The 24,090-nt window shown below is 49.8% G+C and overlaps 3 protein-coding genes across 4 annotated transcripts; 1 reads left to right on the top strand and 2 right to left on the bottom strand.

The window, feature by feature from the left end:
• Window positions 1-828: 828 nt before the first annotated feature.
• Window positions 829-13,558, top strand: LOC122375145 (nuclear pore complex protein Nup88-like; the record flags this gene model as incomplete). Its single annotated transcript, XM_043354351.1, has 11 exons — window positions 829-954; window positions 5,985-6,165; window positions 6,329-6,426; window positions 7,178-7,361; window positions 9,000-9,175; window positions 10,128-10,210; window positions 10,446-10,597; window positions 11,754-11,846; window positions 12,247-12,581; window positions 12,907-13,063; window positions 13,395-13,558. Coding segments are annotated over 11 exons (1,747 nt in total), but the record flags the coding sequence as incomplete, so codon positions are not given.
• Window positions 13,559-14,230: 672 nt separating this feature from the next.
• On the bottom strand, window positions 14,231-18,228 carry LOC122375146. Of its 2 annotated transcripts, none has more exons than XM_043354352.1 (8): window positions 18,158-18,228; window positions 17,144-17,188; window positions 16,739-16,861; window positions 16,355-16,483; window positions 15,904-16,013; window positions 15,317-15,437; window positions 14,912-15,033; window positions 14,231-14,365 (listed from the first exon to the last, which is right to left on the bottom strand). In XM_043354352.1, exons 2-8 carry the CDS (start codon window positions 17,186-17,188, stop codon window positions 14,296-14,298), a joined length of 720 nt encoding a protein of 239 aa, XP_043210287.1. In that variant the 5' UTR covers window positions 18,158-18,228; the 3' UTR covers window positions 14,231-14,295. The 2 variants fall into 2 exon arrangements, with proteins under 2 accessions (XP_043210287.1, XP_043210288.1); XM_043354353.1 differs by having other exon boundaries at window positions 17,144-17,203; window positions 18,158-18,212.
• A 2,068-nt stretch (window positions 18,229-20,296) lies between these two features.
• On the bottom strand, window positions 20,297-23,529 carry LOC122375144. The gene is made up of 8 exons (XM_043354350.1): window positions 23,291-23,529; window positions 22,946-22,987; window positions 22,541-22,663; window positions 22,134-22,265; window positions 21,740-21,849; window positions 21,337-21,457; window positions 20,922-21,046; window positions 20,297-20,536 (listed from the first exon to the last, which is right to left on the bottom strand). The coding sequence occupies exons 2-8, from the start codon at window positions 22,985-22,987 to the stop codon at window positions 20,506-20,508; spliced, it is 684 nt and encodes a 227-aa protein (XP_043210285.1). The 5' UTR covers window positions 23,291-23,529; the 3' UTR covers window positions 20,297-20,505.
• Window positions 23,530-24,090: the final 561 nt, after the last annotated feature.

Raw genomic sequence — 24,090 nt, 5'->3', positions numbered from 1 at the left:
TACCCGAAAACAGCGGAAGCTACCAAAATCTCCGTCCCTATCATAACTTCGGAACATACTGACACGGTGCAAAACTAAACACTTCACACCTTTACGAAGCACGCTTTACAAATAATACAAACCCCCTCGGGCACCCAGTCGCCGCAGGCCCGCTGAGCCACCCGTGCCGAGCAGCGAGCCTGTTTTCCCCACTACAGCTGTCGCCTCCAAACCACCCCGGAGGCGGGCGGCAGCCGACAAAACACGCCGCTCTACACGCCGATATTTTGCATATTTAACACCTCGCGCGTATCGCGAATAATATATCAATCTTAACGGGCTGATTTTAATACGACCGACGGAAATTGGCGGCGGATTTTGGCGTGGTTTATCGGCGCGCGCCAGTAATGAAAACCGATGACGAGCTGGCGATCAACGCGCACAATTACCGCTCACGGCGCCACAAAATGAATATGACGGAACACGGGATTATTGATAAAGGCGCCGCCCGGGGCGGGAAATTGCCGGGACGGTGGCTGATGGAGGGGCGCAGGGGAGTGAAACGGTGGAGCGGTGGGGTGCGGCGGGGTGGGGTCTAACAGGGAGACAGGGCATCGAGGAGTCGGGTTAGGTTGAAATAGAGTGAAACAGAGCATACGATATACATATACGAGCACATGACCATAGATGACCATAAGTGTCCATTGTCCATATCCGTAACCTCTTTGGCCTGTTGTGTTGCATTGTGACTGGCCTTGTCGTGCAGTGTCCAACTGTGCTGTTTCGCAGGCTGCCACCAAGTATTGTATTGAACTGTATTGTGACCATGTGCGGTGTGCTCTGTTTCAGCTCTCACCAGGTGGCGGAGCGGTTCTTCCTGTGCACCAAGCACGTGCAGGTGACCAAGGTTCGCTGGCACCCCGAGTCAGCCGGCGACTGTCACCTGGTGGTGCTCTGCTCAGACAACTACCTCAGGTCAGTGGTGTTATATAACTACCTCAGGTCAGTGAGGTCATACTCAGACAACTACCTCAGGTCAGTGAGGTTATATAGCTACCTCTAGTCAGTGGTGCTCTGCTGAGACAACTACCTCAGGTCAGTGGTGCTCTGCTCAGACGACTACCTCAGGTCAGTGAGGTTGTATACCTACCTCAGGTCAGTGGTGTCACACAACTACCTCAGGTCAGTGGTGCTCTGCTGAGACAACTACCTCAGGTCAGTGAGGTTATACGAGTACTTCATATACTTTATAGCTATAGCTCGTATACTTTATAGCTACCTGAGGTCAGTGGTGTTCTGCTCAGACAACTACCTCAGGTCAGTAGTGTCATACTCAGACAACTACCTCAGGTCAGTGAGGTTATATACTCACCCCTGGTCAGTGGTGTCATACTCAGACAACTACCTCAGGTGAGTGGTGTCAGACAACTACCTCAGGTCAGTAGTGTCACACAACTACCTCAGGTCAGTGAGGTCATACAACTACCTCAGGTCAGTGGTATTCTGCTCAGACAACTACATCAGGTCAGTAGTGTCACACAACTACCTCAGGTCAGTGGTGTCATACTCACACAACTACCTCAGGTCAGTGGTGCTCTGCTCAGACAACTACCTCAGGTCAGTGGTGTTCTGCTCAGACAACTACCTCAGGTCAGTGGTGTTCTGCTCAGACAACTACCTCAGGTCAGTGGTGTTCTGCTCAGACAACTACCTCAGGTCAGTGGTGTCATACTCACACAACTACCTCAGGTCAGTGGTGTCACATGACACAACTACCTCAGGTCAGTGGCGTCATACTCACACAACTACCTCAGGTCAGTGGTGTCATACTCAGACAACTACCTCAGGTCAGTGGCGTCATACTCACACAACTACCTCAGGTCAGTGGTATTCTGCTCAGACAACTACATCAGGTCAGTAGTGTCACACAACTACCTCAGGTCAGTGTGTCATACTCACACAACTACCTCAGGTCAGTGGCGTCATACTCACACAACTACCTCAGGTCAGTGGTGTTCTGCTCAGACATGGCTACCTCAGGTCAGTGGTGTTCTGCTCAGACAACTACCTCAGGTCAGTGGTGTCATACTCACACAACTACCTCAGGTCAGTGGTGTCATACTCAGACAACTACCTCAGGTCAGTGGTGTCATACTCAGACAACTACCTCAGGTCAGTGGTGTCACACAACTACATCAGGTCAGTGTGTCACACAACTACCTCAGGTCAGTGGTGTTCTGCTCAGACAACTACCTCAGGTCAGTGGTGTCATACTCACACAACTACCTCAGGTCAGTGGCGTCATACTCACACAACTACCTCAGGTCAGTGGTGTTCTGCTCAGACATGGCTACCTCAGGTCAGTGGTGTCATACTCACACAACTACCTCAGGTCAGTGGTGTCATACTCACACAACTACCTCAGGTCAGTGGTGTCATACTCAGACAACTACCTCAGGTCAGTGGTGTCACACAACTACATCAGGTCAGTGTGTCACACAACTACCTCAGGTCAGTGTGTCACACAACTACCTCAGGTCAGTGGTGTCATACTCAGACAACTATCTCAGGTCAGTGGTGTCACACAACTACCTCGGGTCAGTGAGGTTATGGAGTTACCTCAGGTCAGTGGTGTCATACTCAGACAACTACCTCAGGTCAGTGGTGCTCTGCTCAGACAACTACCTCAGGTCAGTCGTGTTCAGTTCAGACACCTACCTCAGGTCAGTGGTGTCATGCTCAGACAAGTACCTCAGGTCAGTGAGGTCATACTCAGACAACTACCTCAGGTCAATGAGGTTATATAGCTACCTCAGGTCAGTGGTGTCACACAACTACCTCAGGTCAGTGGTGTCATACTCAGACAACTACCTCAGGTCAGTGGTGTCATACTCAGACAACTACCTCAGGTCAGTGGTGTCATACTCAGACAACTGCCTCAGGTCATTGGTGTCACACAACTACCTCAGGTCAGTTGTGTCACACAACTACCTCAGGTCAGTGGTGTCATACTCAGACAACTACCTCAGGTCACTGGTGTCATACTCACACAACTACCTCAGGTCAGTGGCGTCATACTCAGACAACTTCCTCAGGTCAGTGGTGTCATACTCACACAACTACCTCAGGTCAGTGGCGTCATACTCAGACAACTTCCTCAGGTCAGTGCACAGTGGGGATTTTTCCGATCTAGCGCCTATTAATTCAAAAAAATATTTTTGGGATTTTGTTTTTTTTTTGCGTCAGTAGGGCTAAAAAATGTCTGAATTTTTCATATATGGCATTGTTTTATCTGTATGTCCACAGCAAAACTAGGAAAAATGCGCCCAAAGTTCACACTCATGCGTGATTACTCAATGGGCTCAGCAAGGCCCGAAAGTATAGCTCAATTTCATTGTCCTGTCCTGTTGGTTTTAATCTTGCGAGGTCTTAAAGTTGCATATCGTCTGAAAGGCACCTTTATTAGGAATGGAATGGCAAACAGAAAGTATGCCACAACCTTACTAAGGTCACAAAAATGCCCTTTACAAAAACCCTTACAGACACCATATGGAAGGAATGGTATTCTAAATAAATGTAGGAAATCAACAATGTTCTCCACACTTTTCCACTCCGAAATATATCCTATCGAATTTGCCACTTTCTTCTGCACAAGACAACGCCTAGTTTGGCTGCCGAAACTTGCCTGAACACGGAATATTCACATTAGAGTATCTTAGCACCCCACTCGAGGAGCGCTAGGGCAAACAACACGATATAGGTATGTTCCGGACATAGGCGAATAATTTTACTTCGTGATTTATATGATGCATATTTTCTGAGACACATTCATTAGGAATAGGATGACAAGCGTAAATTATACATACCGTAACCTTATTAACCATCGCACTTGTGGGGAGGGGGAGGGGGAAGGGGTCGGATAAAACCCCATGGTTTTCCGCAAATTACTCGCGCAAAAAGCGGCCGATCGCGCCGAACTTTCGGTACCCTCGAGATCATCAATTTTACATCTAACCTAAAAATTTCATGACTCTGACCCAACTGACCTTTGACCTGTGGCATATTTCTCGAGACCATGTTTGGCCGGAATCGCGATTCGGCGTATGCCAGCTCACATTATCCGCGGTTTCCAGTATTTTGTGGTTTTAAACGCTCAAATATGTGAAATGATGTTGGTGCCATGCATAATGGTGGGTGTCAAGGTCACGTGAAGGTCAAGTCAAGGTCATTGACCTTTTGATGACCTTGGTTCACTTTTTCGAGTTTTACTTGTTTCTAGGGTAGTTTTTGGTGCTGATTTCGATTTTAGCAGCCATTTGAATATTTACGAAGTAGTTCTAGTGCCTTCGTTCCATGTTACGAAGCTATCAGTAGTAGGTGACACTTCTATGGATGGCCGGCAGGACGCCTACTAATTGATCTAACCTGACCTGACCCGACCTGGCCTAAATGCATAAAGACATCGTCTGTGATCAAAACTAACACGAAATTCGTGATCAGCACCCCAAAATACCCCGTAACACCCTAACTTTGCGAAGTTTCAAGAGGTCTCGATTTCCCAACTTTAGTTGGGTCATTAAACTGACTTGGAAAGTCAGCTTATGACCTTGGACTTTGAAATTGGATATATTCGGCCTAATTTCGTCATAGGCAGCACGCTTGACTTTTCCGCGAAGCTCTAGCTTGATCAGGGGCCAAACGGCTGAGCGGGGGGTCCAATTGAACCCCCTATACTATGTTGATTATGCACATTTACAGGTAAAATTCTCACCAGGACACACCAGCCAACATCTGTGCACAATCTGGCTACAATTCTACCTATGGTTTGCCCTCTACGAATAAATACGTGCTAGATCGGAAAAATCCCCACTGTGCAGTGGTGTCAGACATGGCTACCTCAGGTCAGTGGTGCCATACTCAGACAACTCCCCCAGGTCAGTGGTGTCACATGACACAACTACCTCAGGTCAGTGGTGTCATACTCAGACAACTACCTCAGGTCAGTGGCGTCATACTCACACAACTACCTCAGGTCAGTGGTATTCTGCTCAGACAACTACATCAGGTCAGTAGTGTCACACAACTACCTCAGGTCAGTGGTGTCATACTCACACAACTACCTCAGGTCAGTGGCGTCATACTCACACAACTACCTCAGGTCAGTGGTGTTCTGCTCAGACATGGCTACCTCAGGTCAGTGGCGTCATACTCAGACAACTACCTCAGGTCAGTGGTGTTCTGCTCAGACAACTACCTCAGCTCAGTGGTGTCAGACAACTACCTCAGGTCAGTGGTGTCACGCAACTACCTCAGGTCAGTGAGGTTATATAGCTACCTCAGGTCAGTGGTGTCACACAACGTCCAGTGGTGTCACAACTGTCCAGTGTTGTCCACTTAATAGGGTGTTCCATGTTCTTCCTTTTGAAATAGGTACTTTATCTCGAGCAGGGTGTATGCAGATGGGCCATATGTGCAGACGAAACTACTCTAACTCACTTGTTTGTGATATGTTGTGCTCGTTTGATCCGATGACTTATAAGCTATGTGTTATCTTACTTAAGTAATGACAAACCCCCTACGCTTCCCTACCATTCCCTGTACAGTGTATAATGCCCTGTCCCATCGCGTCCTTCCTTGCCCGAGTGCCCTGCCCTGCCTGCCGTTCCTTGTCTCTGCTGTTCTCTCCTGCTCTGCCCTGCCTTGACGTGCCTGCCCTTCCTTGCCCCTACTGTCTTGTCTTGACCTGTCTTGCGCTGTCCTGTCTTTTCCTGTCTGTTCTTCCCTTTCCTGTGCTGTCCTACCTGCTCTGTCTTGCTTTCCCCTCCCCTGACCTCTTTGACCTCTGACCCCTCTCTCTTCAGCGCGGCTTGCATGACGGACATGGAGGCCCCTTTCCATGAGGTCAGTGCTCCCTTCACTGGAGAGGACCAAGTGCCTCCAAAACGCGGACTCTCCCACAGCAAGCCCCTGCAGCACCTCTGACTCTCCCTCTGCTCGTCCGGCAGGGTGTACGACGTGTCTTCGGACCTGCAGACTCCCAGTCAGGCGCTGCCTCTGGGCGCCACACACTCGGCCTCTCTTGGAGGACGGCCCGGCTCGTCCTTCGTTCGCTCGCTGGGAGAGGTGGCGGTGTCGTTTGCCTTTGGAAACCGTCCACCGCCGCCACCGCCGCCGGCTGATGGGCAGGTCAGAGACATCTACTGGGAGCGGGCGAACTTGTGATTGGTGTAACTGGCGGTAGAGCTCGTCCTGGGGGTTTGGTGTGACTGCCTGACTGGCATGGTGTGATATGGATGAGTTATTGTTTGTGTAGGTTTTGGTAGATGGCTGATTTTGGTTGTGTTTACAGGATCAGCAGAAAGAGGATTTGCGGGAGCCACTTCCAGTGTACATACTGCGAGGCAACGGAGACATATACATCACCTGCATCAACTTGGCAGCTTCCAGGTAGGGTGCTTCATTGGAGCAACAAGCTGCGCGTCTCAGTCACTTGCTGCACTGACACTGCACATACACTGACATTGATTCCATTCATTCTGACTTTGATATGAGATGATGTGATGTTGATTTCACTCCTTGATTTGATCATCACCAATAAGTGCCTGCATTTTGTGGGTTTATGAACATGCGGGAACGACCTTAGGTATCCTTGCTGCCGTGGCCAATTTTCTATTTATTATTATTTTATTATTATTGTTTGATTCTCTTCTGCCCTAGTCAAACCCGGTCGGGTTGTCCCGCCCTCAGGGATGATATCAGTCACGGTGTCCTATTACATAGGACTCGTGCATTACCACGCCCTATAAGGTCCCACCTCTATTCTCGGGGATCGTTTCCAGCAGTGTCCTATGCTACCTACCTACCATACCATACCATTTTGCAGTGCACCATGTTACCACATCCGCCGTCCTCAGGTAGCGTTTCCAGAAGTGTCCTATGTTACTATACCGCCCCTCCCCTCCCTCCGTCCTCAAAGAGCGTTTCCAGCAGTGTTACCATACCCTCCCCGCCGTTCTCAGGGAGCGTTTTCCAGCAGTGTTACCATACCCCTCCGTCGTCCTCAGGGAGCGTTTCCAGCAGAGTTACCAAACCCTCCCGACGTTCTCAGGGAGCGTTTCCAGCAGTGTTACCATACCCCTCCGCCGCCCCAGGGAGCGTTTCCAGCAGTGTTACCATACCCCCTCCGCGCCGTTCTCAGGGAGCGTTTCCAGGTGCTGGGTCCGGTGGCGATGCACCCGGCGGCAGAGGACAACTACGGTACGGACGCCTGTGACCTACTCTGTGTCGGAGGCGGGTCGCCGGCCGTGCTCGTCGTGGCCACGCCAACCCGCCTCTACCACTGCGTCGTACTCGACAGACCCGCCGACGAGGCCGACGATGGCGTGAGTGACGAAGCGATAGGGGTGGGGAGATGTAGGGATGCATGCTTTTAACTGATCTTTCTTGATCTAAGAAACAGCAGGCTTCTTCTTGATGGAATTTCACCTATCTACATATGTTCATTGTGCCGTGAGCTGCCAGCTGCCTCTTAACCCATTTGTCTTTTTACTATTTTTGCTGTATGAATTCGGGCTTCCCCTTTTTGGTTTCGTTCTGTTTCCCTTATATTACAAAGATGGGTGTAGCGCATTTTACAAGTAACTCGCATGAGAAAAAATCGTTAAGAGACGATCGGGCATAAAAAGATAAAATGTGAAAAGTTGGCTGATGCTGTAAACCAGTGTTGCTTATGAGAGACATCCATATCCCGGCAGGCGGTGGGCCTACCAGCCACCTTCCGCGCGGTGGGGGGGGGGGGCACTTTTTTGCCCCCCCCCCCCGTATCTCCGAAACTACTGGACGGATCCGGAAAATTCAAACGGCGTTCGATAGCCCTGTCAAAATTGTGGAGGGAAACCAAATTTCATTGACCTCGGGGTCACCGATGACGTCACAGGTCAGGTCAAAGATAAAATGTTTCACCGTTCACGGGGCTTCGAGGGAAAGCGCTATAACACCGAGTAAAACGCATTTTGTCGAAAATCAGCGATAAGGCGTCAGTTGTCTAGTACATATGTTGCTATTAGAGGTCACTGGTCATACCAGGTCAAGTCACAGGTCAGGTCACCAAAGGTCACCAAGGGTCACCACATGAGCCCAACTTTACTAAGGTTATGCGATGCATGTTTTATGGCCAGTTTTTCATTTCCAACTCAATGGTGTTGGTTATAAGACCATCAGGTACGGTTTAGGTCACTTTCTGGTGGCGGTTAGGTCAAGGTTAGGTCAAAAAAGGTCAAATTTCAAAGTTGATATTTTTGCATAAAATGGGTATCGATTCGATGCAGCTCGTCACGGGGAGTCTAATGGTGGTCTTTGTTTTGCGCTACGAGGTCTAAAATCGCTAAAAATTGAGTTTGAAAATTTGACGTCATCAATTTTGAACAGTTTTTTTCGCTATAACTTGGCCAAAAAAAAAAAAGAGGTATCGATCTCAAATTTGGTATGTAGATAGAAGGCGGTAGGGGCTATCACATATATTCCGGTTTTTTCGATATTCAAAAAACTTTTTTGGTTTTTTGGCTATTATATTCAAAAATCTATTTTTTATTTTTGGGGGTCAAAATCCAAAAAATTTGAAAAACCGAAATAGCAGTTTTGTAGCCCTCTTAATTCCACACCTTTTATGTCTGAAACATTTTTCTGTATCTCTAAAGCTGTAGGCCTGACAGCTCTTCCCGCGAAACCTTTTTTTGGGTCGAAAATGGCAAAAATGACGGCACTCTGACGTCATTAGCGGCCAACCTATCATAGCCTTTGGAAAAATTTTTGGTCACCATGTGCGCTAGCTGCTACCGGGAGGGTACTGAAAGTTTGGTGACGATCGGCGCAGCGGTTCTCGAAATATATCGAAAAAACTAAGGGGGGCAAATAAATGCCCCCCCCCCACCGCCTGGAAGGATATGTACCTTACCCCTGTCCCCTCCTCACGGATAGGGTACGAGTCTTCTCGGGAGCTAACCATCCCTCCTTGCCCCCAGGTGGCCTCTGAAGCCTCCTGGTCGCGGTACAGCTCGTGTTTGTCGCTCGAGCCGGCCGCCATATCGCTGTACGTCTACGAGAGCGTCGAGCCCGACATGGTGCTGGCGCCGGCTGACGATGACGACGCGATGACGTCACCGATCCGTCTGCACCGCGACCCGGCCTCCGACTGCAGGTCAGTGGCTGTGTGACCTGACCTAACCTGACAGCGACCCGGCCTCCGACTGCAGGTCAGTGACTGTGTGACCTGACCTAACCTGACAGCGACCCGGCCTCCGACTGCAGGTCAGTGGGTGTGTGACCTGACCTGACCTGACCTGACCTCCGACTGCAGGTCAGTGGGTGTGTGACCTAACCTGACCCGGCCTCCAACTGCAGGCATGTGATACCGATACTGAGACTGAGCCGGCCTCCAACTGCAGGCTAGTGATCTGTGACCTGACTTGACCCGGTCTCTGACTACAGGTCAGTGGGTGTGACCTGGCCTGACCCGGCCTCCGACTGCAGGTCAGTGAGTTTGACTTGGCCTGACCTGACACTGACTGGCTGGAACTTTGACTGCAGGTTAGATACACTGACTGACAATGATACTGACACTGTCACACTACCTATGATACTGAGCCGGCATCCAATCGCAGGTCAAGGATGATGACACTGACCACGTTTCCATGTGTTTCCATCACCAAATTTAAATTGTTAAACCTTCCTGGAGCTCTTCGTCACAGGCGAAAAGCCAAAGCGGATTAGCTTTAGGTGTGTAGTCACTTACTCCCTTATTTCGATTTTCATTTAGCATCTAAGTGTGCTGGATTAGCTAATCCACTTTTAATTATCCGGATCATGGGTGCCCATGGAAACCGGGTCACTGATTTTGGCACTGGCCTCCACCGGCCTTTGAATGAGGCTAATGACAACGATCCCGAAGCTGTACCTCACCTGACCGGTGACCCCCTGGCCAGGCCTCCAAAACTGACCAGTGGCTATGACACTGACGCGACAGTGACTCAGCGGTCTAGTACATGTCAGTTGACACTGATCTGAGTCTGACAGGGAGTCGGACTGAGTGTTTTACCAGACTTTTGGCTTGGGTTCTGGCTAGATGTCTGACGGGGTTACCGTACCGGCAGGTATTTCTGCAGCCACGCGGCCGGAGTCCATGCTGTCGCCATGCCGCTGATCGCTGCCTTGGAGAGGTTTGCCTCGCAGCCCGGTAAGTCAACTTTCCTTCACCGATCCTCTACAGTAGCCTTCAATACCGATACCAGTTCAATACCAGTACCAGGCTTAAGGTTACCAATAAATATCGCAGTCCGCAGGATACGTGTACGGTGCTGATTGATCTTGGATCATAGACCTCTGTATACCGAGTTATACAGAGGTCTATGCTTGGGTGCATGCACTTAACAAACCCCATTTGACGTCTGTTTTCCGTCCATTGTCGACAGAGACCAGTGACGAGCCACTGGGCGAGCACCCGTGTATCGTGGAGCACCTGGTGTCCACCCGACCCGTGAGCTCCGCCCCGGCCTGCCCCGTGATCGGCCTGTCGGTCATACCCCACCCGCTGCTGATGGTGGTTCTACTGGCCACTCACGAGGTGAGAGGGAGGGAAAGAGAGAGAGGGGGAGGGAGAGAGAGGGGGGTTATACCCCACCCGCTGCTGATGGTGGTTTTACTGGCCACTCACGAGGTGAGAGGGAGAGAGGAAGAGAGAGAGAGGGAGAGGGGGGTCATACCTCACCCTCTGCTGATGGTGGTTTTACTGGCCACACACGAGGTGAGAAGGAGGGAGGGAGAGAGAGAGAGAGAGAGAGAGAGAGAGAGAGAGAGAGAGAGAGAGAGAGAGAGGGAGAGGGGGGTCATACCTCACCCTCTGCTGATGGTGGTTTTACTGGCCACACACGAGGTGAGAAGGAGGGAGGGAGAGAGAGAGAGAGAGAGAAGAGAAGAGGGAGGTAGAGAGGTACGTGATGCCTCACCCTCTGGTCTCGATACTGATGGTGGTTCTTCTGGCCACACACGAGGTGAGAGGGGGGGGATAGAGAGAGAGAGAGAGAGAGAGAGAGAGAGAGAGAGAGAGAGAGAGAGAGAGAGAGAGAGAGAGAGAGAGAGAGAGAGAGAGGAGGGAGGGAGGGAAGGAGGTGATACCTCACCCTCTGCTGATGGTGGTTTTACTGGCCACACACGAGGTGAGAAGGAGGGAGGAAGAGAGAGAGAGAGGGGGTCATACCCCACCCTAATAACTGCGTTATTTCGTGTAGTTATGTGTGAGATGTGAGACTGGCGCATGTGTCATCTTTAACAAAGCGCGGTCTTATCCGCATTCTTGTTTGTTTCGTAACGGCTAGTGAGTTTTTCTGTTCGATCGCCTGTTGACTCAGTCATGTCGTTTCCGGGACCTGTGTTATATCGTCGATAGTTGGACTGAGAGATGTCCAATATCCTTGTCCGGAACAGGGAGTGCCAGTTCCTTGTAAACCCTCCATGTCTCTGGTAAACCCTCCATGCCAGCCTCTGACGCTGCGCGCCGCGGGAGACTTCAAAGCTCGGTACACTTAGCACGATATGTGATAAACAGCCGCCTACGCCCGCTAAAACCTTGCTCCGGTCCCGTGGGAAAATCGCCACCGATTCTGGGCTATCTAGATATCATGGAGGGAGGAGGGGACATCAGGACCCCCGCCCACACGTCTCCGCCGACCGACCGCCGAGCTGGCCGAGCGCGCCGCTTTAGTTCGCGTGTCTGCCGCCAGGTGCTGCTGCTGCCGCTGGTGGCCAAGTTCAGGCCGCCGGCGCCGACCCTGGCTGAGGAGGATGAGAGCGCCGGCTCCGTGGGACCGGCCCAGGTGGGTCATGGGGAGCGGTACTGCGCCACATACTGAGACGCTGGGAGGCGGAACACCGGTGGACCGTCTCCCCCCCCCCCCCCCCCCCCCCCCCCCGCCTCCGCCCTGCCCTGACACCGACACCGCCCACGGTGGTTCAGGAACATTCTGGACGGGAGGTCGACGCGACGATATTCGGACAGACTCTACTTCCATTTGTGTATTAAACATTTTCGCTCAGATGTTTACGATTTATACACATGAATTACTCTGTCGGATCGTATTTATGTTGCGTCTAGTGACTAATATGGTTAACTAGAAGCTTATATTCGTCCCTATGTTCCGCCTGTTCGACCGCCCAGCTCCACCCCGCCGCGCCTCTGACTTTCTCCACCAACTCTCTCCGTCTTTCCGCGGTCAGGAGAGCGAGTCTTTCTCGGCTCACATCCGCCGCCTCCTGGAGCGCGGAGACAGCGTGCCGGTCCTGCGCGCCGCCGCCGAGCCGGCCTCCAGCGCCGAGCGACTGGAGCTGGCCTCTCGCGCCGCGCACCGGCTGCGCACAGAGTACATACAGCGCCAGCAGCTGGCGCGCGCAGCTCTCCAGCAGCAGACGGACGCGCTGCGCCGGCTGCAGCAGCAGCAGCTGTCCGAGGCGCATCAGCTGGAGCAGCAGCAGCAGCGGCTGCACAGCCGGGCGCTGGAGATCGTGGACCGGTGGCGGCAGCTGGAGGAGAGCCACAGGACTCTGCTGGACCGGTGAGTAAGAGGGGAGAGCCTGGAGCAGGAATAGAGATACAGGATCCTGATGGGCTGCTGAGGGATGCTTGGGGTAGCGCCGAACGGTATAGAGGTGCAGCTTTCTGCTAGATTTGAAGCATCTCGTTAACTTGGATGTTCAACTTAATCTAAGTGCGTTTTCAGCAACTGTTTTCAACGCAATCAGTGTTTTATGTAACAACGCAAGCTACCTCTGGTTTTCGTAATCACGGCTGTATGATACGATGCGATGTTCCACGTCCCCGACGCTGCGCTCCGGACCATCCATGATGCGCCTAAATCAAAACTCCCTGTGCTCCCGCAGTGCGGAGACGGTGTTCCGCCGGTGCCAGCAGGGTGTTCCCGTACTCTCGGACGCCGAGAGGGCCGTCTCGCGCGAGCTGAAAGAGCTCGGCGACATGTCGGAGCTACAGGCGCGGCTGGACGCCCTCCAGGCCAAGTTCGACTATCAGAAGAGACAGGTGCGGTAGAGGGCATGTTAGCGTTTGTGACGATAGCTTGGATGTGCAATTTTAAAACGTACTCAAACGTACTTTAAACGTAATCAAATGGGGTCACGCATGCCCATAATGCTGCCGTTTACATCCGTGTGGTTTTCAATAGTATGTCCCTAGCCTAGCAGCTGCTTACCATGATAATGCATCAAATTTAGTTGTTTAGTTTAGTTGCACTAATGTTTCTTGACTAGGAAGGAGTTATGCTCCTCGAAGCCTCTGTTTTCATTTCTCTCTTCATCTCTTAATCAACACCACATCGACTTTAACTCGCTATAACACCCCTCTCCGCCCACAGGTGTCCCTCCAGCAGGTCAACGAGCAGCGGCAGGACCAGCAGCTGGCGGCGCTGTCTTCCGCTCAGCGTACTCTGCTCAAAACCGAGCTGGCCGCTCAGGGTGATCAGATCGCCGCACTGGTCCAGACCGTGCTGGCCGCCCGAAAAACGCTCGGGGTTTGATCGGATGGCACGGGGATGGAAGAAGAAAGGGACGGTGAGACAGTGGGTGTGTTGGCCGTTCAGAGGATCGTCTGGTACCTCAAGCGGCTTTTTCAGAGCGGAGGCTATCTGTTAGCCCAAGCAGCTTTTCTTGAAGAGAGCGAAGGCTAGCTGTTATCTCTAACGGCTTTCTGAGGGGGAGAATAGGTTCGATCGTGGCCGAAAGGTGCTGGACCCGAGAAGGGTGACCAATCGCCGGCCTTGACCGGTTGACCGCTGGTGGCGGAAGGTGAGCTATGTACGCATCATTCACGCCCGCATCCCATCATATCGTGGTTTCTCGTGGCACCAGGACTGGACGTTGACGAATTTCTGGGACGAGTCTGAACAGACGTGGAGGTGAAACCGATGTGATGGTGTGGGTCGCTCATTGTCATAAACATTGCCATTTTGGAGCTGTTTGTTACAAATACATAGTCCTGCAGAGGATAACGTATGATGGCTCTGAATGGCCGAGTATGGCAAAAATAAGGAGTTAGTGGGACTGCATCTCGCGTACAATGTGGTTAAGGTTTGAGAAAAGGTTGCATTTTTTCCTGTCATAAAGTCGTTCGATTCAATGAATGGCATTATTATGTAACAAAAGTAGGTTTAATGGTTGTCTGCCAAAACGTTACCGTCATAACGCGTGTCTATTGCCAGTCCACCATCTATTTCTCCATGCGATGTTATTACATAGCTGAGCGTCATCACCAGGCGTTCATAGTCGACTCTTCTCTTCTTCGGCGCTGATCTTGTCCAGCGGAATGGGGAAGAGTTCCAAGGGCTCTCTGGGAAAGAAATATGTTACATAAATCACACTAATCCCAACATATTACTTGTGCCGAGTGCACATTACACGTACCAGCCTGCCGAAGTTCAAAGTCCCGAAATGGTAAAGGTCACTGGTAATGTGATACAGTGGTCTGTACGGCCAAACCTCCTGTATCCAAACAAACTCACTACTCAGGATGTTGAAAGACGTGGGATGATGTGCGCTTTCCAGATGTTATGGCTGGCTGGGTTGCTGGGTACCCCCTGGGCTGTGCAAATGGATGGCCTGACCTTTACAAGGAGTACATAGTTGATGCAACTCAAACGCCACAGCCGGGGTTTTGTTATGTCTATGAGTTTACGGAGACTATAAAGGGTGCAGCCATTAGCCGTGTCAGTTCAGAAACGTGGCCGATTTCAGGACTAAGCCAACGTTTGCGGAACCTCATGCGGCTGAATATTTTAAATCATGTCATAATTTGCCGGACACGACGTTTTCAGACGACCCCACGGGTTCCACAACTGTCCCACCAAATCCCGGCTCTCCGCCCTGACGCACTTACCGTCCGGCCGGGGGATGAACGGACACGTCTGCACAGCCGTAGAACTCCTCCTGGGGGCCGCAGCCCATGCCGTCTGTGCCGTTGTCGCAGTGGCCCCACGAGTTGCCGCAGTGGTAGCGCCACTGTGTACAACGAAAAAGGGCGGGGGTGAAGATAATTACGTCGTATACAGCGGCGAGTAGGGATATTTACTTTGATTTTGGTAGAAGCCTGTTAGATCGAGCTTAGAAAACGCTGGTGTCAAATGGAGAATCCAGGGGCCTAAAGAAGTTAGAAATTAATAAGCCACCCGCGATATCTTCAGATACGTTACTTCACACTTGGGGTGACCAACTGATGCAAAACTGATGAAGCATTTAGTCTCAGATTAACACATTCCCATGATTAATTGCGAGAGGACAGTACCTGGAAGACGCAGTGCTCGCACTCGAGGTCGGTCGGCAGCTGTACGTCCACATAAAACGGCTTCGTCTCGTCGGTGACGTAGTAGTCGGTGGAGCCGGTGCCGGCAATCTCCAGGATACCCCTGAGGGCCACACGGAGGGGCGAAGCGGTAGAATGGTAGATCTAGATATAATAAAATAAAATAGAAGAAGGTATCATGCTCGAATGGTTGATAGGATGTTAGAACGGGGCATGAGCACTGAATGTTCTATGTCCACTGAGCGCAAGCGATGGCCTCGCCGCCGAAACGCCCCTCAACCCCAACAAAATAGACTCTGGAGCGTCCAGCTGAGAGCTCAGGTGAAGTTCAGCCGCATTATGAGGGCGTGAGGGGTTGCTATTAAGGGTTCCAAAGAGGGAAACATATGCTAATAGGAAGCCATAACGGTCTTCCCTCCTGCTGATTGGATGGCTTACATTCAGCAGACTGCGCCACTGCCACCAAGAATGAGAATTCAGATTAAACGTTCATTGTTAACACATATTGGTTGCGCCCCTAATCCGCAAAAAAAGACGTAGAATGATGAATCATTTGCTATGGTAATTACTCATCCAAGCAATCCTGAGTGGCCTCGGTTTCGAAGCCCTCGACGGGGCAGATCTTGAACTGGAAGAAGCCCAGGTGGTTGGCCGTGAGGTTGACGGTTACCGTCACCACCTGTGGTGACAGACAAAGGTTAGATGTGACAGACAATTGTCAGATGTTGACGGCCACCCTCACTACCCGTAGTGACAGACGCAATTTTAGATGCTGACGGACATAGTCACCTCCACTGGCCGAATACGTAAGGTCGTTGGTGGACATTTCATACGTTAAAGTGAGGCCTTACATAAAAATACCGTTTCAAGCCAATATTTTGTCTAAGCTTTGCAACAGATACAACCTAGTCGTTTGCCAAAACGGATGTCTGCTACTTATTACTTACTTATCTACTTATTACTTCATTATTACGTTCTTATCATATATTATATCGTATGCATTACGAAGATCGTATTTACCTCTCCGGAGGTATAGTTTTGCACCAAGTAGCCCTTGTAGTAGGGCCCTCCGATCTCGTGAGTGCGCGGCTGAGGCTCGTCATACGGGTCGCCGCAGATACCGCACTTTCCGCCCATGTCCTCTTCGTGCTGTCCCGTGAAGAGCCGGCAGCAGAGGATTACTGTTAGACCGGGGGACAGGTTCACACTTTACGTGCATTTTCATTTTTAGATTATCAATAGCAGCAATTCAGTATCGAGGCATAACAAGCTTCGATTAAAACATTTGGCTGAGTAATAAGCTACCGAGCTTTCGGTATTGGGACTTGGACCTGTATGGAAATGATAAATTGTCACAGCTAGCTAGACTCCAGGCTGCGGGCCGGTCTTTGGCTGTCGACTCACGTCCTTGCCGCCGCAGAAGAGCTGGTTGTCTGTGTAGTCGGGCAGCGTGTCGTAACCGAACCTCCACATGGAGGCGCGACACGGCGGGTCCTGGAGGCGGCCGTGACCGCTAACGGCCACCAGCTGACCGGGTGAACACAGAGAGACGATCGTGAAACCTCAATACCGGGAGAGGCGTGAAACACAGGCACTGGGATAGACGTGAGACGGAGTGGCAGATACAAACAGGCACTAGAAACTTTGACAAACGTCTTCACTATTAACAAACCCAGGGGAGACACGAACAAACAAGGTCGCGAAAATCCGTTAAGAAAAGTTTCCGTGACGTTCTATCTTGTTGCAGTAAAGTCACTTGCATCGATAACGTATTTGTTCTAAAATATTCAGCACGGAGTGACCACTCACCAGACTCGCTATGCACCACACTCCCGTAAAGGTGACCGATCCCATCTGAAAGAGATCGGACTGAAGTCTCAGTGTCATACGGCGGAAACAAAGAGTCAAGAGAGGACTGCTTAGGGAGGCCGTCAGGTCAACCTCAGACCAGACCAGGGCTGCTGGCGGGGCCGTCGTGACCTGTGGCCAGGTGGTTTTATTTTGCACTTAATTTTCGTGTTAATATTTTCTTTTTTTGTGCGTTTATTTGTGTTTATGTCTTGTGGGAAAGGCGCTTTGATTTAAGCATTTTGCTTTTGCGCCGATCCGCGATTATTTTCTCCGATGTTTTTTGTTCTTGGTTAACAAAATATACTGAACTGAACTGAACAGAACTGAACCAGCAGTTCAGATGCGTCGGACTTGTATAAGCAGATCGGGTGTGTCAGGTCAGTCTGTCAACATGTTAGGCATGTCAGGTCTGAGGTCAGTCAGTCATCATGCCAGATGTGCACTGTCAGCCAGCATACCCTAAACGATGTCGTAACTCGTCGATGTCCAGCGCTGTCAGTCACCGTCATATCTTCCTTTATTTTACCCAAGTTCAGGCATGCGTTCAACCGGAATGAGCTTCAGGATATAGATAAATGAACGAATATATAATAACATTATAGCTAATATTATATATAATAAATCTTAATAATAAATGAAAAGTTATAGTTATGAAAACTATGCTAAAACAACAAATCTGCCGAAAAGCGTAAAAACGTCGTCGTCGTATCTGATATGATATCACAGTGTGAACCGTCAGGTGTAACTAATCAGGGACAGGTATCCGTTACAGATCATCGAGTTCCAATAACAAAGCCATGTTTGTACAAGATTAGCTGGTGAATGGAACATACCGTGGTAAAATTACAAAAGAAATAAAAGGAGCATTTTATAGATTTTATTTGCTTTAACGGAACATAATGAAGCTAATCAATTTTCAAAACGATTCGGGCGATCTGATGATTTTGAACTGTGTCCTGTGATGCGACCGACCTTCGGTTGCCGCCGGCGGCCCCACGAAGCTCAGTTGATGGTAGACGATTGGGCAGACCAGCTGCACTGAGGCTAGGATAAATCGAGCCGGCATATATATTCCCAGTGCTATCTGCGCCTTTGGGAGACGGCACCAGCTGGTCAGTTTTCCACCGTTGCCCACGAGTTTTCCACCGTTGCCGACCGATTCACAGCCTTCCGGGTCCTATGAGGACTGCCGAGGGGCAGACAAGCAAAGCATGCTCGGTGCTAGTGTACCGCAGCAGATGAGCCAGCTGTCTCACAGTCGGAAGCTCGCCGGAAGCACCCAGCTGGAAACTCGCTGGCTTGCAACATACGCGGCTTGCAACTCGTATGACTGTCATGGACGTATCTGTGAGGTTTCTGACTCAGCTCTCGCCGAGGGTAGAAGACAACTGAATGATTCGCTGCTGTGATAATAAAAAAAGGAAAGAAAACTGAAATGTACTGGGACACCATGGCCTGGCCGCCGCTGTCGCAGTGTGCGGCGGCACAGCCTATCCGCCAGGCGTTCGTTTTAGCCGTGCGGTGCGATCGGCTCTTCAGCTCCGCAGTCAGTCCGCATGTCATGCTGGAATGGACTCTGAACAGCGAGTGAGAGGGCGTCACAAGGGTTAGCATAATCTCGGAGGATAATACTGGTCACTGATGATAGCAAGGAGAGGAACTCCAGACCACGAGATCCAGCTTAGTGAGTCCCTGTAACCGCGCCCACCGGCCAGATCGAGCTCATCTGGTCTGGTAACCTGTTGACCTGTCAACTCGGGTACATTCACCCTCACGTTCACGGTCTTTTAGACGGAACACAAATCTGACAATTTTATATTAGTTCAGCTAAATTTTCAAGCATTTTTCTACAGCCCACCCAATTAAGAGTGGGTTTCATGAGACCATTTGTGGATGAGACCTTGAATGCTGGCTACCACAAATCGCAAATATTAATTGCCACAAACAAGGATAACAAAGCTTCATTGAACTGCATCTTGTTTAAAATGCACGCGCAATTGACTGTCATGCAAGCAGGTATGTCGCATGCTACTCAAGTGGAGTCACATACCAATGCAGACTGCTCCCTGTTCAGACACGTCTCGTAAAAACACCGGCTGCAGACGCTCGCAGGCTTGGCCTTGAGCTGTGAGGTTTCCTATAGTTACATAAGATACCTACAAAAACAGACACTACAAAAGCTTCAACGGTGTGAGCTACATACAGATCGGCCGGCCGGTACAGCTTGGTGACCTCTCCTACTATAGGTCACCAAGATTGGCCCTAATCGGGTGCGCCGGCTTGGTGTTCCGTCACCGTCCAGTCCCTCCAGCTTTTGACGACGGCGATGATGGTGATGGTTGTGAATAAGCGCACCGCAACAATAAAGCTTTACAGCGCCCATGCAAGTTATATGGTGCCCTTACAAGTTGCCCATACAAGTTACAAGGCAGTGGCACTCAGTCCAAGCTTTAAATGGACCTCAGCATTTGAATGAGTGGCTAGGTAATGGTATGAGGCAAGGGCAGTAGTCCTGTGCTGCTGGAGCCACTGATAATGGTCGTTACACGTATTGACCTCTATACTTCCGATGCAGGTTTAGCTTTTAAAACTTTTCGAGGTTTATATATGTAGGTACTCAACGTAATGATCCATCGCTAGAACCATGAGCTTGTCTAGTTATGATCTGGGAACATTTTCATTGCAAATCATAAATTGCAAAAACTAGATTTATCTTTCATTAAGCTTTGTTTGACGGCATGACGGCATAATACATGAACACCAAATGACGATATTTGGTGTTCATGTATGAGCATTTGTCAGTTAGAAGCGCAGCCGGAGCCAACCCACCATGCTGGTGCACACGTATGTTAAATGAACTGCCCCTCCCGCCGCGCGCGCCCCGTCCGGTAAGATTGGGTGGGTGCGGCGATGGCACATGTATGTGAACATTTGTGACCATTGGCCGCCTCAGGGTCATACACGGGAGACCATGGACGGGCGAAATAACAACAGCTGGGTTTTAGTTTGCAATGCATATGTGGTATCAGATCAGTTTCTTTCACTATTTGATACGATCCTTCAATGTAAAAGAAAGTTAATCTGAGGAAAATTGACAAAGATAAAACAGGATAAAAACCACATCTGTTTTTGCAGTGTATTTATTTATCCAGACACTCGATCACAAACTATAACCATTCTTTGAGTTTGAAGACCCGAATATTTCCATCGCACCAACGATAACGATGCCAGAGTTGAATGGAAGTGATGGCATCGGACACGGCTGTTGCTCTTTTGAAGAGCAGTAGACTGAACACACTGCACCGTCGTTCCTCTTATTTCTAGTTGACTGGTAGTTTGGTGAGCACAGGCCTGCAAATGCATATTGGCATGAGTTAATGCTTACAGTTAGGAGTTGAAAACGAATAGCTCAATTGACATTGGCAATGATATACCTACTCATGAGCTTCGATAACAACTGCTCGTGTTAATAAATTTACGTGGTTCATTAGCTGAGTCCTTCGATGGCACTTTCGTTTTGTTCGTTAATATCCAAAGTCTGACTCAGACTGTGAAAAATACGCCAACACCTCTCTTGTGTCTGCCATCGCAAGCGAGTTGCAACATGGTCCCTTTCATTTATGAGATGGCCGTTATAAACTCCTGAATTCTCTCTCTTTTCGGTCAAATAAAGCGTGGCTTTGGTCACGTCACAACCATATCCCCCCCTCCGAGCCGGTATGTCTCATTGTCTCACTCGATGACACCGGGAGGCAGGACGGAGACATCGGCACAGCCGTAGAACTCCTCCTGGGGGCCGCAGCCGTCCATTCCGGTACCGTTTGGACAGAGCCCCCAGTCGTTACCGCCGTGGTACCGCCACTGAGGACACATGAGACGTAGCCAGTCATTGGGGAACGGCTTTCGTTGTCTCTATCACTGCTGTGCAAAGTATCAATGAATGACAATGAATCAGTGTCAATGAATGACACTTGTTCCGTGTGAAGGCGATTGAGGGAGTGAAGGGAACATACTGCAAATAAATACATAAACGCACCAGAAATTGTTGCAGGTTGAGTCCGTCGAGTTTTCTTTTTACAAGCAATGTGCGAATATTTTCATTCCCTACATTCTGCTAAAAAATTCAGTTGTTCAGTCACATAGAAACCTACCTGGAAGACGCAGTGTTCACACTCGAGGTCCTCGGGCAGCTGCAGGTTGACCACGAAATCGCGCACCTCATCTGTGATGTAGTATTTGGTGGAGTCCGAGCCAGCCAGCTTCAGAATGTTCCTAGAATAGTGAAAGAGCCTTTCACAAGTGTCTCGATATTATGCCGCTTTATCTAGGGTGAGTGTTTTAAGCACTGCATAGGCAAAAGGTTTTGAGGTCTGGGAAGTGAGATATTGAAGATTTTCAAAAGAAGACTGAGCTGAAAGGCACGAAAGCTTGAAGGGAGAGGCAATACACGCCCTCCACCTAAAAAATAACAACACATAAGTTTGCAGAGATAACAGCATTGGCCATTGACTGTACGGTGTACCCGAAACCTCACGGATCCTGACGAGGGCTTACTTATCCAGACACTCTTGTGTGGCCTCGGTGTCAAAGCCGGGCACTTCACAGATCTTGAATTGGAAGAAGCCCAGATGGTTGGCTGTGATGGTAACGACCACCTCAATCTCCTGTAAATATGAAAACAAAACGATCGTGATGTAGTGATGGATGAGCAAGTGGGGGCCATATTGAGCAGTAACGCTGGACCAACTTTTCTGTTGCCAATGTTACACTATATATGGAAACTCAAACTCGTTATTTCACTGTCATTTATAGTGTTCATCAAGACGGAGCGCATTGTCAATATACCTCATCCAATATCCATGCCCAATGCCCCCAGATACAGGGTTTTGGGAAAAGATGCTACATTCTAATGCATTAGATATAGTGATATCAATGACCCAGCCCTCACCTGGCCGACGGTATAGTTGCTGACGATGATGCCCTTGTAGTAGGGCCCTCCGATCTCGTGAGTGCGCGGCTGAGACTCGTCGTAAGGGTCGCCACAGATGCCGCACTTCCCGCCCATGTCATGCTGTTGGTGCTGCTCGAACAGTAAAGCACAAACCATGTGAATGAAGCTAGGAACCGACTCTAAGCCACTTCTCATGCAATTAAGCATAACCATTAACCGCTGCTCATGAGGGCAACGGGAGATCCTGTCACTAAACTTGCGTGATAAGTGGCACGGCTGTCGTTTCAGTTGACTGTTGGCTGTGAGGGGTGGAACATCCTGACACCTTTGCCTCCAGTCTTTTATTGTGGGAAAGTCTATCTCACTCTGACCTGAGCCAGCCCAGGACCTCGTCCTTCACTTACGTCCTTTCCGCCGCAGAAGAGCTGGTTGTCGTTGTAGTCGGCCGGCGTGTTGTACCCCCATCGCCACATGGTGGCACGACACGGAGGGTCCCAGAGGCGACCGTGGCCGCTCGCCGGCCCGACCTGATCACGGGTCACAGCGGCAGAGGTCATGTGCGTGATATTTGGAGCCTGGACTATATCAGGGGCATGGCGCTTAAACTCTAAAGGTCAACATTGTTGAAGGTGATGAAGCGATTTTGGAACGATTTTTATCCAGTGCCAGAATATATTCAATAGGCGTGCTCAACTGCTCAGTTTTCTAATGCAAATGTTGCTAGAGATAACGCTGTGAGACTTTGTGATGAAGACTTTTTGACAGCGCTGTGGAGAACGCTTCACAAATGAAGCTAAGTTGCAACTTACCAAATACGATGACACCAGCAACACACATGTAAGGACCATCATCTGAAAAACAACATGTTCCTGTTAAAGGCCGTTAAAATGTCGTTAAGTGTGGAACGCAAATACTGCAGCACTTAAGCCTCTCTGCATTTAATGCACTTAACACCTGCGATTTTGCCTTCTTCATATTTGTAGTTAATATCTTTTCCCATGAAAGATACAGAACAAAGAATAAAGGAGCGATATTATATGTACTTAAATTCAGTGGCTGGCATATTCAGTCGTGTTATCATCTGTTGTGCCTATAAGTTGACGTCAGCTTGGACCTCCCTTTTCATCAGTCATTCAGCGGGATGTTGGGCTCACCTTTGGTGACACGGTGGTGAGCTGAAGATGCGCCCCGTGACGCTCGTGACAGCCGTGTGACGCCGCTGGCCACACCCGGCCATCGGACCGTCACACTGCAGGCGGTCGCCGCTGATTGCAGAGATGCTGACCGCGTCAGGTGACAGTTTCCCATATGAAACGCGCTTCATGAAGGCTTGCGACAGAAATTCTGACGTCTCATTGAAGGACAGATATTGAGTTTCAAGGTAGGCATGACCTTGCAGTGTATGAGAAAAGACAGTAAGATAAGATAGGGGAAGTTGGGGCAATGCCGGAGTTGGGGCAAAGCCGAAATTCGAGATATTTCGAAACCCGTGAGACATGGATGCCACCTGTCAGTGATGCTCTGAAGCTTAAGTGACTACAATTATCGCATGTTTGTTACGAGCCGTCATTCGGAATACTTCGACTGTGAGGGCGCCAAGAGCGTTTTCAAGGTACGTTTCCCTTGTACTACATGCGCCTTTGAAGCTGCATTTGTTACTCATTATGCTACCGTTTGTCTGGCCAATTCGGTCAAGTAATCTTTAGCATGTCTTTGCATAAGTGTGCTGCCTATTTGAAATTTATACAGCACGTTGAAAAGTTATGGGCCTGCAAATGAAAGTATGGCAGGCTGTGTAATGCCGGAAACGTGCGATTACGCACGTGTTAAAAGCACGCTACGTGGACTTTACTGCTGTAGAATAGCAACGCGTATTTTTAGTCACACAAATTACACTTTCAACCGACACAACGGCCTGTTACCTATAAGGAATGATTTACCTGGCATGTTCTTA

The sequence above is a fragment of the Amphibalanus amphitrite genome, unplaced genomic scaffold (genome assembly GCF_019059575.1).
Source record: "Amphibalanus amphitrite isolate SeventyFive unplaced genomic scaffold, NRLGWU_Aamphi_draft 001783F_arrow, whole genome shotgun sequence".
In the NCBI taxonomy this organism is placed as follows: domain Eukaryota; kingdom Metazoa; phylum Arthropoda; class Thecostraca; order Balanomorpha; family Balanidae; genus Amphibalanus; species Amphibalanus amphitrite.
Note: the sequence above shows the minus strand (reverse complement) of the source record. Positions and strands in the feature narration are given on the sequence as shown.